The sequence below is a fragment of the Myotis daubentonii genome, chromosome 2 (genome assembly GCF_963259705.1).
Source record: "Myotis daubentonii chromosome 2, mMyoDau2.1, whole genome shotgun sequence".
NCBI classification, from domain to species: domain Eukaryota; kingdom Metazoa; phylum Chordata; class Mammalia; order Chiroptera; family Vespertilionidae; genus Myotis; species Myotis daubentonii.
Window position 1 is genome coordinate 195832429 of NC_081841.1, and position 14258 is coordinate 195846686.

General features: G+C 44.4%; 1 protein-coding gene across 5 annotated transcripts in view; it reads right to left on the reverse strand.

The window, feature by feature from the left end:
- The window catches only part of IKBKB (inhibitor of nuclear factor kappa B kinase subunit beta), a 54744-nt gene that overhangs the window by 19585 nt on the left and 20901 nt on the right, over positions 1 to 14258 (reverse strand). For all 5 annotated transcript variants that reach the window (XM_059685322.1, XM_059685321.1, XM_059685320.1 and 2 more), the window contains exons 6-9: positions 8484 to 8572; positions 7333 to 7422; positions 5023 to 5147; positions 861 to 968 (exon numbers count right to left, since the gene is read on the reverse strand). In XM_059685322.1, the coding sequence (XP_059541305.1) occupies positions 861 to 968; positions 5023 to 5147; positions 7333 to 7422; positions 8484 to 8572 (412 nt within the window). The remainder of the gene's footprint in view (positions 1 to 860; positions 969 to 5022; positions 5148 to 7332; positions 7423 to 8483; positions 8573 to 14258) is intronic.

Below are 14258 nucleotides of genomic sequence, written 5' to 3' on the forward strand. Positions count from 1 at the left end.
GGAACCCCTGCTGCTGGAGTTATGTGGTTAATCACCTCATCAAAGGTCCACATGACAAAGGTCACTTCTCCCCTTGGCACTGCAGGCCCTCCCAACCTGCCTCCTGTAAGGTCTTCCCTGACCTCTCGCCACCCCCACGAAAGCCCTTCATGAAGCCAGTACTGCTACTGACTGATTTCCTAAACGTGCCTTTGCTCCCCCCAATTTTTCCCCTTTGAACTTCCTTCCTCTTTATCCATCCATGTCCTGCACATCTTTCCAGATCCTTCCACCAAGTTCTAGCTCAGCCAAAGTCATTCCACATAAGCTCTCCTGCACACAATACATCTCCCCATCCTCTATATACTCACGGTAATTGTTATCCATGCTATTCATGGATAATGTGACTGCCTTCTGGCTTTCTTTCGTACCATTCCCCCACTCTGATATTATTGTTTAACTGTTCATATTCTGACTCTAAGACCAGATTGCAATGCTGTCCAAACTATAAATGTTTATCTGTTGGCTATTACACAGTACTAGGTTACATAAGCAATGCAAGGAGAAATATTCCCAACCCTTAAAAGGCTTACAGGTGAGTAGGAGATCAACTCAATGCAAAACCAAATGTAACACAAGGTTGAAGCTACTAATCGTAATCAAAGGTACATAGAAATTGCTATGTGAATTTAGAAAAGAAGATTTCTAGATGGGGCTTGGGCTGGGAATCCACCTAAGTTTAAGACAGACGGATTATGTCCAGTCTTTATCATAGGTCGATATCCTGATAACCCATTTAAAAGCTATCAGCTGTCACCTCAGGCATCTATTTCAAAAAGAGGGGAAGAAATGTGTTGAAGAAAAATGCCACTGTGCCTCACCTGTTAAGATTATTGGGGTGGGGTAAAGAGCTCGAAAATGTCACTGCTCCGTTCAAGTCTTCCGAAACGACGATGTCCATCTCGCCCTTCTGCCGGACTTTGGAATGCCTGCAGGCGCGCATGCTTGTTACTTACAGCCCTTAACTCACTGCTGGTCAAGAGCCGCCGGACACCTGTAACATGTCACTTTACACTGTGCAGGATGCCCCCAGGTCACTATCTAATCTCTTCAGGTAATGGTCAGTGCATGTGTATCCTGGTAGGAAGGCTCCTGTGAGCATTCACTAGTAAGAATGATGGTACTGCCTGAATGAGTAGAGTCATTAACCCTCCTGTGCCCAGAGGTCTGCAGATGGAGCTGCTGACTCATTTCATCCTTGGCCCGTCCTCAGCATTTGCTCTAATTCAAAACTCCCATGTTTTGATGGAGGATAAAACTGGGACTTCCAAACCATGAGTATGCACATATCTCATTTACAGGAAATATGCACAACACATGCAATTCCTTCTAAATGTATATGGCTAAAAATTATTTCTAAGGGTAAATGAACTTTTACATTTCCCAATTTAGAGAACTTATCGATGCACCTGAAATAGTATTTAAAGGAAAAGAAATTAGCCCTAGCTGGTTTGGCTCAGTGGTAGAGCGTTGGCCTGTGGACTGAAGGGTCCCGGGTTCAATTTTGATCAAGGGGACATGCCAGGGTTGTGGGCTCAATCCCCAGTTGGGGGCGTGCAGGAGGCAGCCGATCAATGATTCTCTCTCATCACTGATGTTTCTATCTCTCTCTCCCTCTCCCTTCCTCTCTAAAATCAATAAAAATGTATTTAAAAAATAAAAGAAAAAAAAGTAAAGTCCAACCAGTTTCAAATCTTCTTGGTGACAAAGTAATCATTTGAATAATGCTTCATAGCTAAGCAAGTACTTTGACACTGAACACGCACTTCCTTTGCCATGATAACCGCATGTGGCAAACCCTGTTTTTAGACTCCCATTCAGTGGTAAGGAAATAAAGATCAGGTGATTTGCCCAAGGTCATACAACTACAGAATGGCAGAACTGGGAACTCAAATCCAAAGTCTGGTGTTCTTCTGAATGTCTGAATCTTTCCTTTCCAAAAACACCTAGGAAATTTAAATACAAAGTATTTCCGTGAACACTTCTCATTAGTAAAGGGTGAACTGGCTCATGGGAAACCTCGAAGAGCTGGCAGATGGCCGAGGCTGGTGGCTTACAGCTCTGGCTGAAACTGAATGTTGTAAGTCAGGTGCACCAAGACTCTTCATTACATTCAAGTGGGATGACCCTCTAATACAGTGGTTCTCAACCTGTGGGTCGCGACCCCTTTGGGGGTTGAACGACCCTTTCACAGGGGTCACCTAAGACCACTGGAAAACACATATATAATTACATATTGTTTTTGTGATTAATCACTATGCTTTAATTATGTAACAATGAAATTGGGGATCACCACAACATGAGGAACTGTATTAAAGGGTTGCAGCATTAGGAAGGTTGAGAACCACTCTCTAATAGAATACTAGTCTGTCAATGGGAAATTATAAAAATAGAAGGACATAGTAAATAAAATGCTTATTGCTTAGGTCCTAAATGTATTGCAAAATAGCTTTATAATCAAATTATAAAGCTGAAATTACATTTGTCCTGAAATTACCATCTACCTGCCATCTGAAATGAGAGAGTGAAATTTTAAGATTTGTTTGTGGCTTTACAAAGCAGATGAGTCAGGCGCTTCTCACACACTAGTCCACTGCACAGCTTCTTATTGGGCTGAGAAATCCATTAGAAAGTGGTCACCTGGCCTTCCAGCACCAATGAGGGGAGTTCTAGGAATCTGATTCTGCAGACAACAGACTTACTAGGAAGATGATGAGCCATTAGGAATATATTTTCAAAGAGCACTTGTTCTTCCATTCCTAATGGATTTTAACTGATTTTGTTATAAATACTAGAAAAGGTCAACATTTGAACTGAAGAAATGCAGTAATTCTTTGGTTAGTTAGGGACACTACAGCTGTACAGATACTTAAAATTTTTTTCATAATGGTTACAGAATAAGTTGTAACTATAAACTAATTAATAGATATTTCCTCAATATTCAGAACCTGTGCAAACCAACAAGCATTACTTGTTTTGAAATAAGCCACCACAGGAGGGCATATTTTGTCATTTCACAGGACTCCTCAAGAGCAGGGCCTTCCCCTCATGCATGTTTGCATTTCCAGCATCTGGTGTATAAGGCCTGACTGGACTGCCATCACACACACAGGCTCTGAAACAGATTTCAAAGGCTACATCTTATTCTTATAAGTAAGTGTTCTCATGATAAAAAATACCTGTTTTTGAAAAAGCTCATTGTTTTTACTACTTCCAGAAAGGTAGAAAAATGACAACAGCCAGTGTTGGCAAGGGTGTGGTGAACGGGATAGCTTTGTATGCTCCTGGTGGAGACAATATTTATATAACTTTTCTATTGAGTATTTTGTTGCTACACATCAAAGACTTTTAAAACATGTATAATCTTTGATCTGTTGCTTCCATTTCTAGAAATTTGTCCTGAGGAAAACTAATTGTGAATACACAAGAATTTCCCTACAAGGATGTTATCTTGGTGTTATTTTCAGAAGTAAAAATTATAAAGCACCCATGCTTCCAGCAATGGGGGATAAGCTAAATAAGCTGTAGAACGGCCACGCGGTAGCACACCAAACAGACATTACAAGTAACATGGAAAAACATACAGAATTTTCAATACTAAGTTTAAGGTTCTATGGGACCATGTAATTTATTTGTGTGGTGTGGGTTTTTTTAAGTATAACACACACACTGAAGAGCCTGGAGAGACACAAAAATGTTCATCGTGTTTGTTTTCGAGGTGTGTGAAGGAAATCTCACCCTGTGAAACTGCTTTAGGAGCACATATAAGACAGAGTTCATATTATGCTACCACTGAGGTGAAAAAGAGGGAGAAACACATTAATAAACAAACAAACAAATACAAGCCAAATTTGCTTGTATGTGTATGAAACATCCGTGGAAACAACCAAAAACCAATGCTATCGGGTGCCTGTGGGGAAGGAAATCAGGCTGGGAGACCAGTCTGACGTGACTTGCACTGTATACTCCTTTACACTTTTTTGAAGTTTGAAGTCTGAAGTTTGAACCATGAAACATTACTACTCCAAAAAACTAAAAACTGAAAACAAACAAAAAATTTGAGCCACAGTAGTTTAAATTAGTGTGTAGCTCTCAAGGAACAATTCTGAAAGAAACCTAACTAATTTAGGGAATGTTAATTTTTATTTATTTTTTTAAATATATTGTTATTAATTTCAGAGAAGAAGGGAGAGGGAGAGATATAGAAAGAATCATTGATCAGCTGCCTCCTGCACGCCCCTTACTGGGGATCGAGCCTGCAACCTGGGCATATGCCCTTGACTGGAATCGAACCCAGGACTCTTCCCCAGGCAGATGCTCTATCCACTGAGCTAAACCATCTAGGGAAGGAATGTTAGTTTTTAAATTAGGCATTTCAGTAATGATTAACATATATAATGATAACACATTTTTATAATAAAAAAAAAGTTAAAGGACATTTAAAAACTTAATTGAACCCTTTGGTTTTCTTACTAGAAAATCTTTCTTTGTAACTTATTTGGTTCATATTTTAAGCTACTTTCTTATACTTTTAAAACAAAAATGTTAATTCAGGTTTAGTAAAAATTGTCAACAATAAATTTTCATGTAAATACTTCTCATTTGTCTTGCACACATATCCTTGCTTTGTCGCCAGGGTAAGTATACACATTTACCCAACAGCCTGTGAATGTACTGACTTGTTGCTACTGAACACGGGACAAAGGCAATTTGTACAGTATTATATTTAATGATGCTCACACTTGACAACTGCTCTACTTTCCTAGGTCTTTGGAGCTCGTACTGCCTATATGCGGGGTCCCAACAGGACTTGCTCTCTGGAAGACAGATCACAGACGGCTCAGGCCTAGCCTGGGAGCACCCAGTGAGATGGGAACAGGTGAAGCGACACGACAAAGACAAAGGGACATACTCCTTCCTTCAGGAGGCTCTCCCAGTCCCCCCCCCCCACCCCCACCCCCAGGGCCGTGGTCTCTCACTCACCACTGCACAGGCTGCCAGTTGGGGAGAAAAGGCCGGAAGCCCGTGATGCACTCGAAAGCCAAGGTTCCAAAGCTCCAGTAGTCGACAGTCACCGTGTACTTCTGCTGCTCCAGCAGTTCCGGGGCCTGCAACAGCGCGTGGCGGAAGCGCACCTGAGCCCCTGCAGGAGGGGCAACCAGCCCTTCCGGTCACGCCCCCCACTTTCCTGGCTCCATCCAGGAGGTCCTGGCATGCCCACTCCCGGGTGAGGAGGTGACCGTGTTTAGGTGGTGGTGTCTAGGATGTTTTTGTACCTCACTGACTAAAAAAGGGTATTTTCAGGTAGATCAGAGTACCTCATATATCTTTCTCTTGGGCAAATGGGAAAAGAGTACACACAAGGAAGGAAAGTGATACTGAGCTGTATATACCAAATGCATAGCACACACATTAAATGCTGGCCACGTCTCCTACACTGATGTGTTTTATGACGTGTGTACAATGAAAATGGAATGTTTACAATCAGGCAAGAAAAAAGCCAGATACATGACTGCTGCCCACGTGGCGAGAGCTGGGGTGACCAAGGAAAGCTTGGAAGCACAAGTGGGCCCAGGCCCAGGCCCAGGCCTGGAAGAAGGCCCATACATGAGTGTCTGAGAGGAGACATTCCAAAAAGGACCATCACAAGCACAGGCATGGAGGCAGGACTGTGTGTGGTCTGGCTGAATGTGTGACACTTACGGACGGACCAAGGAGTCCAACCCACAGGGGGAAATTGGGGGATGGGCAGGTCAATCTCTGTGTCTCGTATGGACAGTTTTGGCTCCTGCAAGTGAACGATTTCACTGAGCATCCTGGTCAGAGCGTGGGGGTCCTCCCCTTCCCCCAGAATGCTGCTAAGTCAATTAGGATTCCGAGGACACTTTGCAGGACCTACATAATTTCATTATATGAACACAGGTGCCTTAACCCTAGCCCCCCACTCTGAAACCTCTCTTCCACAGCAGGGGATAAGCTGATGGAACCTACACCCTAGTCAGTGGGATAAGTAGAGAGTATAAATGCACTCAGAAAGACTTAGAATTTCTTTTCTTTTTTTAATTTAAGAACTATATAGAATATTTAAGCTCATCCAATCCAGTGGCGTTCAATCTTTTATTGTTTTTGTTTTTTAAACTGCAGGCTCCTTTATCCAATCAACATTTTGCCAGTTGTTAGCCTCCACAAGCAATCGATCACCAAGTCTTGCCAAGTCTCTTGCTAAGCACTGCTTACATCATTTCCTACATCCTCACCGCTGCCATCAGCTCTGAACTGCCTATCACAATGTCCTCCTTACTACTTGCTCAAGATTTTACTCTTGTTCAGTGAAATTCATTCTTCCCACCCTATCAAGAGCGATCTTTTCAAAAGGTAAACCTGATCTCTCTCTCTCTCCAACTTAAAATCCTTTGATGTCTCTCCAAATGTTTTAGGAGAAAGTCTAAAATCTTAAACCAGCTAACAAGTCCCTGAATCGTCTGTCCTCTACCTCTCTCTCCAACTTCAACTCAAGGTACTCTCTCCCTTCTTCTCTAGATCCCTGTCACACTCTCTGGTCTGCCAATGTACTATCCCTGGAGGGATTTCCTCTCCTTCCCTTTTCACCAATTCATCCTTCAGGGCCCAGACTAAGTTAGGTCCCCCTAATATATATTCTTATCACTTTTCCTTTGCAGCACTTACCACAACTGCAATTTCTTAGTTATTGGTGTCTCAGGGTAATGCCTACTTTCTTGCTAAACTCTAAGCTACTAAAGGCCAGAGAAGTTCTTGTCTTCTTTCCTATTGCATTGCTGGCTCCTAGTACAGTGCCTGGCACAGAGCCTACACTTGATCACTATTTCTTGAATGAATGAATGAATGACTCAAATAAAACCACAATATTCAGACCAAATAAGAAAGGGTAGGAACTCAGAGCTCAGATCTTCCTCAGTGACCCCTGAGACACCTCATGGAAACTGTAGTGTCTATAGACCAGTATGAATCTAATTTAAATTCTTATTTGCAGACAAAATACCGAAGGACAGGGGTTATTGGATCTGTGTGAGGACGCATCAGCAGCCCTTCTGACATCAGAGAAGATGGCCACATCCTTCCACAGGGCCTCTGCTGGCAGAAGTGCTAACTTGACCAGATAGATGATGGCTCTGACCTCATACAACAATCCCTATGCACCTAGGAGACATCCAAGGAGCTGGCAAGACTGAGATGCTAGGAGGCGAGGATAGCGAGGAGCCCCACAAGTGTCGGAGAGAAACTGATCAGCAAACATACAACTCCATTTCTTACCAGGTACTGCAAGGTCCCCACAAAGGAAGTACAGAGACTGCCCTGGTCCAGTTCCTTGGCATATCCTAGGTCAATAATTTTGTGTATTAACTGAAAAAAAAAAGGGAAGAGGAGAAATCTGAGGATTATGAGAATCTGATTATTTGCTGGCAGAACAGGGGATATATCTGAATTTCCAGGTGGTATTAGAGCTTAAGCTCCTATGAACCACCAAATACAAAGGAGAATGCCTTCATCAAGGTAGATTTAGGGCAAAAGGAAACAAACTTATGCTATAAAAATGCTGGAAAAAGGCATACTTTCTCCCTGGGTCTGTGACCAATCACCAGAGGAAAGTCAACATTAAAAGACCATGCACATTGCTTGACCTCAACATTGCTAAACCTGGACTTTATGATGTGAAAGATGAGGCCGGTCTCTTCTCAGAAGTAAATACCTTTAATTCTCAATTCTTAGAACCAATGACAAGTATGAGTATGACCTGAAACAAAGGTAAGCGCTGTGACATCACGGGTCAGCCTAGAATGCCGGCGGAAGCTGTATCAGAGACGTTAAGTGGCCCACAATTGAGTTACTACATTCCTCTCGGCTGAGCCCCTGCTCCTCAGCCCCAGCTAAACAAACAGGGCCATGAAAAAGCAGAGCCCCGAGCCCGTGGGGAGGTCACCACCACACACGCGGGAGCGCCACTGGTGAGGCCACCAAGAGTTCTGGGGAAACTGCAGGCTGGACCAGGCTCCCTGGGCAGGTGCCAGCTCCAAATGCCTCTTCTTAACCCCACCCAGAGTCAACTTAGAGCCGGTTCCCGCATGAGCATCAAAAGTGGACACTCTCAGACAAATGGAAACAAAAAGTCTATTTCCAAGAAGTGCTAGTCCCAAAGGTGGGGGCTGGAGGTGGGAAGAAAAACATTATTTTCCTTATCAGATTCCTGCCAGTTGGGCCATTAACAATGTGCTCCATTCAAACCTGACTCAACCTGCAAGCCAGAACTCTTTGCTGAATTTTGTTTACAATCACAACGCAGTCCCAGAGAATCAAAGCAAATGTAAACTGCAGGAAACGCAAATGTAAACCAACACACAGAGCTCGTTCCTCATCCCCCAGAGCCGCTTCCCTGGGACTTTCCGAACCCCAGGAGGGTCACTCACTCTTTGCTCTCCTTGCTGCAGGACGATGTTTTCTGGCTTTAGGTCCCGATGGATGATTCTGTTTTCATGAAGGTATCTAAGCGCAGAGGCTGAGAGGGTGGAAAGGGGAGGGAGTTTTCATTAAGCCTACAAAAACGCTTTACATTTCAAAATGGCCTGTGCTGTGAGAAATGAATATTGTGTGCGCCTGACCCCAGTCTGACTCCCAATGCACAGAAACGGTGGAGGGATGGGGCCTAGGCAGATGCCCCTCAGGTCAAAGGGAAGGGGACCTGGCTATGTGAGCAGAACTGGGACCACCACAAGAATCTGGCTTTTTCACGCAAAGAACTCATAGCTTCGAATCCTTGAGGTCACCAACTACACTCTAAATTGGCTTAGATCCACTGATTGTCCAAATGAAATGAAAGACTTGCTACTTTCAATGCCTAAAAAAATTCTATTCCATCTTGTTCTCTATTGTGTTAACGTTTAAAGACTTATGCTTATCACACTTGCATTTTTGTTTTACTAAGTTTTATTAAAGAATCAAAGCAAAGTACAATAACACCCTGTCATATGCACAAACACAACCTTGCACACAGGGATGGTGCTACTGTTGAAAATGAACTAGTGGCTGGCAGGGAGTGCTGATGTGCAATAATTCAAAATGTTTATTGATGGGTTCACAAAAGGCCTGTTTGGGTATTTGACAGGAGTGTCAGGGTATATATATATATATGCCTATGTGACCAAACGACTGGTCAACCTGTCGCTATGACACGCACTGACCACCAAGGGGCAGATGCTCAACAAAGGGGCTGCCCCCTGGTGGTCAGTGTGCACCCACAGCGGGAGCACCGCTCAGCTGACCAATAAGCACCACAGGGCTCCCGGCTGACGAGCACAGCTGCTGCAGCGGGAGCCTCTCTCACCTCCACCGCAGTGCTACCGAGCTTGGGCTCCTCCCTGGCCTCATGCCACTTCGTGCACTACTACATCCCTCAGGGGATGTCGGACTGCCGGTTTCGGCCCGATCCCTGCAGGCAGCCTGGCCTGTGGGGATCGAACTGAAATGGGCAGTCCAACATCCCGAGGGGTCCTGGATTGCGAGAGGGCACAGGCCAGGCTGAGGGACCCCACCAGTGCATGAATCCATGCACCAGGCCTCTAGTAATATAAAAAAGTGTGGGTTGATGTGTTTAAAAGCAGAAGGTATAAAACTTGAGACTCACTCTTTTTAGAACAAGCACACATGCTCAGACTAAGACAAGGCCTCTGAGGCTAGATGTGAACTCAGTGCAAATAGCAGGGCATGGGCAGGTGAGATGCCCCAAGCAGCTCCTCGTGAGGAGGAGAGCTCGGATCAGACCGAACGCCACATTCCCTACGCCCTGCTGACTGAGAACTGTCACCAGGTCCTCAGCGAGGGCAGAGGGCAGGCTGGTCGCTCACTCTACTGATTACTATTAATAGCTGTCTACTTTTATGCTTAAGCAACTGTACATAATAAACGTTAACCCTCATTTTAGGGCAGTCATTTATTCTCAGGTATTTTTGTCAACTAAAAGCTGGAAATTAAAGAAATTTAAGGTATTGTTATATATAGCTTCTTGGTCTGAGTGAAAGAGTCAAAACTTTGGTAGGTAGAATCAGTCCTTAAAAGGCTTAGTTCAGCCTGACTGTGCTACATTTTACAAACAGTACTTGAGGAGCATGATAGAACGAATCAAAATTGTCTGACGCCAAGAGAACCTCATTTGATTTAAATCAGGTGGAAAACAAGAATTTGAGGTTAAGAAAAATATTTTTGCATTTGAAAGTTTATTTAAAAATCTAAACATGTAGCGATAGTGATAATACACATGTATAAAAATTGAAAACCACAGCACAGGCATCAAAGCCTAAAAGTTCATTTCTCATGTTTCAATTATAGAAAAGAATTCCTAGGACAGATACTGCATACAGAGAGTCTAAGTTAAGGACTGGCCACAGAAAAACGATGGCCTCCTTCTATTATCCTTGTTAGGATCGGCATCCAGGTATTACCCCAGCCTTCCCTTAGCTCATGAGGTAGACAAATACATAACTGAAGAGTGTGTCACACCTGGAGTTCTTATTGATGACCTAGAATCCCAAAGCACAGATCCTGTATATTTTTTTCAGATTTACAAACCACAAGTTAGGGGACAGATAGGACCAGCTAGACTTCCTTGTAGAAAAAACAGGTTTATAAAGGTTGTGTCCATGAGTCCCTACTTAACACCCTCCAAATTCAAAGGGATCACTAAACTCCCTTAAGAACATTTTTGTTTGGGGTACATTCCATAGAGAAGAAATGGAAAGATAAATGGACCAAAAAGCTAACACAGAGATTAGAAGAGACTGAAAAAGGCAGCCAGCCATGGGTGATTTAAGTTAGCAATGAGTAAGAAGGGCGACAGGATGTTCGTTCACTCAATAAAAACTGACCATGTCCCTACTATGTGCCAGTCATTTTGGTGTCACTTGGTCTTTCCAAATAAAACACATTAAAAGGCCAAGTGCGGACGTGTGGAGAAAGACTTAGCCCAGCTAAAGGTTTCTCAGCTAAAATAGTCCCTATGACTAATCAGCAAGGTGGCGAGGCAGTCATGCCAAGTGCTAAGAGAAAAGTGAAAAATAATTCTCTCATCCATTCAACTAGTAACTGAGAAAGTGTCTTCTGTTTGCTAGGTATTGTGGAAAATGTGCCAGTGAATGAAAGCGCTCTCTTCACTTACAGCACGAAGTCTGTTCAACAGGCCCCAAACCCAGAAGCCAGTCCTGATTGTCAAGCACAGGCAGAGATCATGTAACAGCAGCAGAGATGCCAAGTACCAAGTGAGTGGGGTAGGCAAAAGAGGGAAAGGAAAGCCATGAGAGGGAGAACCATGGTGAGTGACGGATCAGGGCAGTTCCCCTGGAAGGGGCAAAAGATAAAAGGCACAGGGCTGTTGGGGAGGTGCAGGAGCAGCATTCTCAAAGGAGGAGCATGTGCAAAGGCTAGCAGGATTGAAAAGTGGATTTCAGAATCATGTACATGTGAAGCTGGCTACAGTGGATTGGGAGAAATGCAAGGTTAAGAGGTTTGGCCTTGATCTAATGATGGATTATAAAGAAAGTGTCCTTTCCCTTGTATGCATGCATACAAGCATAACCAATGGACACAAGACACAGGGGGTAAAGGGAGTGGTGAGGGCATGTGCGGGGGGGGGGGGGGGGGGGAGGAGGGGGGCGTGAGGGTAGGGGAGGCCGAGGGACAGTCACTGGGGAAAAAAAGGAGACATATGTACTACTATTTGTAATACTTTCAACAATAAAATAAAATTTAAAAAAAAGAAAGTGTCCTTTCAAATGAAAGACAGATTAATAAAATGGGGATAAGGAGGTGAGGTAGGAGGTCATTATAGTAATTTCCTATGACACAATTAGTGGAGGCAATAGGAACAAAAAGGGAAAGTGGGATATACAACACAAAGGAAGGCTGAAAGGATTTGGACACTTTTTCAATAGGAGATTCAAAATGGGCAGGAAGGTGGGACAAGTGACGCAAGAAAGAGGTCGGAGTTGAACATGCAGATTTTGGAGATGTAATTGCTACAGATGTCATGAGAATGACCTAGCAGACAGAATATTGGGAAGTAGTGGGTGGTCAGTCCAGGGACAAATAGGATGGAGCAGAAATAAAATAATGCATCAAGCAAAGCTCTGGGCAAAAGATGATGCAGTAAGGGAGAGGGGAGAGAAACTGTAGGAAGCAGGATGGAACAATGGAGTGAACATCAAGACTTTCTAGGGTGCCCGGGCCAGTGTGGTTCAGTTGGTTGAGAGCCATCCAATGCCTGGAAAGGTCTCTGGTTCAATTCTGGTCAGAGCATATGCCTGGGTTGAAGGCTCAATTCCCAGTAGGGCGCATACAGGAGGCAGCCGATTGATGCTTCTCTCTCCCTCCCCCTTCCTCTTTCTCTAAAATCAATAAAAACATTTAAAATAAAGACATTCTGGGGCAACCATTCTGAAAATCAGCTACCTGAGTAATGAAAATGGAATATTTAAAGTTAGAAGGGACCTTCTCTAAGGTCACCTAGCTCAAGTCCCTCTGATATTTTTTAAATTTTTTTTTTGTAGGCCCAGAAAGTTACCATAGTTTTCCATAAAGTGGAAATAGTAATATAAGTAAACTAAAAAAGGTACTCACACAAGGAGATAGAGCTGGGAAAGAGGAGAAGCCAGAACTGACAGATAATTGTCTTCTCATTTATTATTATTACTAGAGGCCCGGTGCACGAAATTTGTGCCTGGGAGTGGGGCAGGGTCCCTCAGCCCGGCCTACACCCTCTCCAATCTGGGACATCCCTCTCACAATCCAGGACCACTGGCTCCTAACTGCTCACCTACCTGCCGGCCTGATCGCCCCTAATTGCCCTCCACTTCCAGCCTGATCGCCCCTAACTGCTCCCCCCTGCCGACCTGATGGCTCCTAACTGCTCCCCCCTGCCGACCTGATGGCTCCTAACTGCTCCCGCCTGCCGGCCTGATCGCCCCTAACTGCCTCTGCCTCGGCCCCCGCCACTGTGGCTTTGTCCGGAAGGAAGGCAGGACAACCAAAAGATGTCCGGTCGACCCGGTCTAATTAGCATATTGCCCTTTTATTAGTATAGATAGTCACGTCCCCTCTTGCCATCCATCTATGCCAGCTCCCTGCACTCTTTCTAGAACACACCTTAGAGAGCCTGCATCAGCTGGTCAGGCCAGAGTCTGGACTGTCTCAGGTATTTGATAGGTGCTGAGACTTGGCCTCACCCTGGGCCTGCTAGCGGCTGCTCCCGCTGCAGGAGCAGCTGTTCATCCAGGTCAGCCGAGTGGCGTTCCCACTGTGGGAACGTACTGACCACCAGGGAGCAGCTCCTGCATTGAGCTGTTGAAAAGATGGGAATACTTGCATCATAGTGACTGGTCGACCAGTCGTTCTGGTCGTTCTGCCTCCGCCGTTCAGTTGCTGAGCTTTTATATATATATATATAGATACTCATTAACTTGGTTATTTGTGCTTTCCAACATACTTTATATACAAATGATCTGCATTTCTGAGATCAGGTGATCCTCTTTTGTTATGATTCCACAATTAGAGAAACACTAAATGAAGAGCCCAATTTTCTGATTTCCATAATGACAGCTCTGTTCCCTAAAGCCCTGTGTCCTCTTTGAAACCCTCTCTGCTCTTCAGTGTTGAAGTACTAGGTGCCTGCTAAGAGCAGTTCCAATAAGGACAGAGATGGCGACTCAAAGAAAGAAGCACAAAAACAGGGAGTGAAGTTCCTGAAGGCTCAGAGGACAGAATGGTCAGTCACCACCATAAACCAGCCACCTGGAGAACTGAGGAAGACCGCGTCAGATCTGAAACAGGGTGGGACCCTGGCGAATGCACAACTGGCCCACCCAGCTGGCCGGCGTGGCAGGTCCCCACCCCTCAGAGAGCGGAGACATGGGACTCCAATCTGTGTCTCAATCCTGAGTGCCCAGGAGTCTGCTCCTCTACTGACAGGAGGAAATACACGCCAATGTTTTCCAAAGAATAATGAGCAAGATTGCTTCAATAGAGTCCACTTAGATACAACCTTCTTAAGCTATTTTAGGATCATATTCGTGGGAAGATAAATAATTCCTAGCTTCCTCTGCACCTGTCTCTGGATCTCTTACCAGCAGAGAACAATGGTCTAACTGGCCTGCCCTGGCAGAGGAAACAGGGCTCACCATGTGCTCGCCAGGCACCTG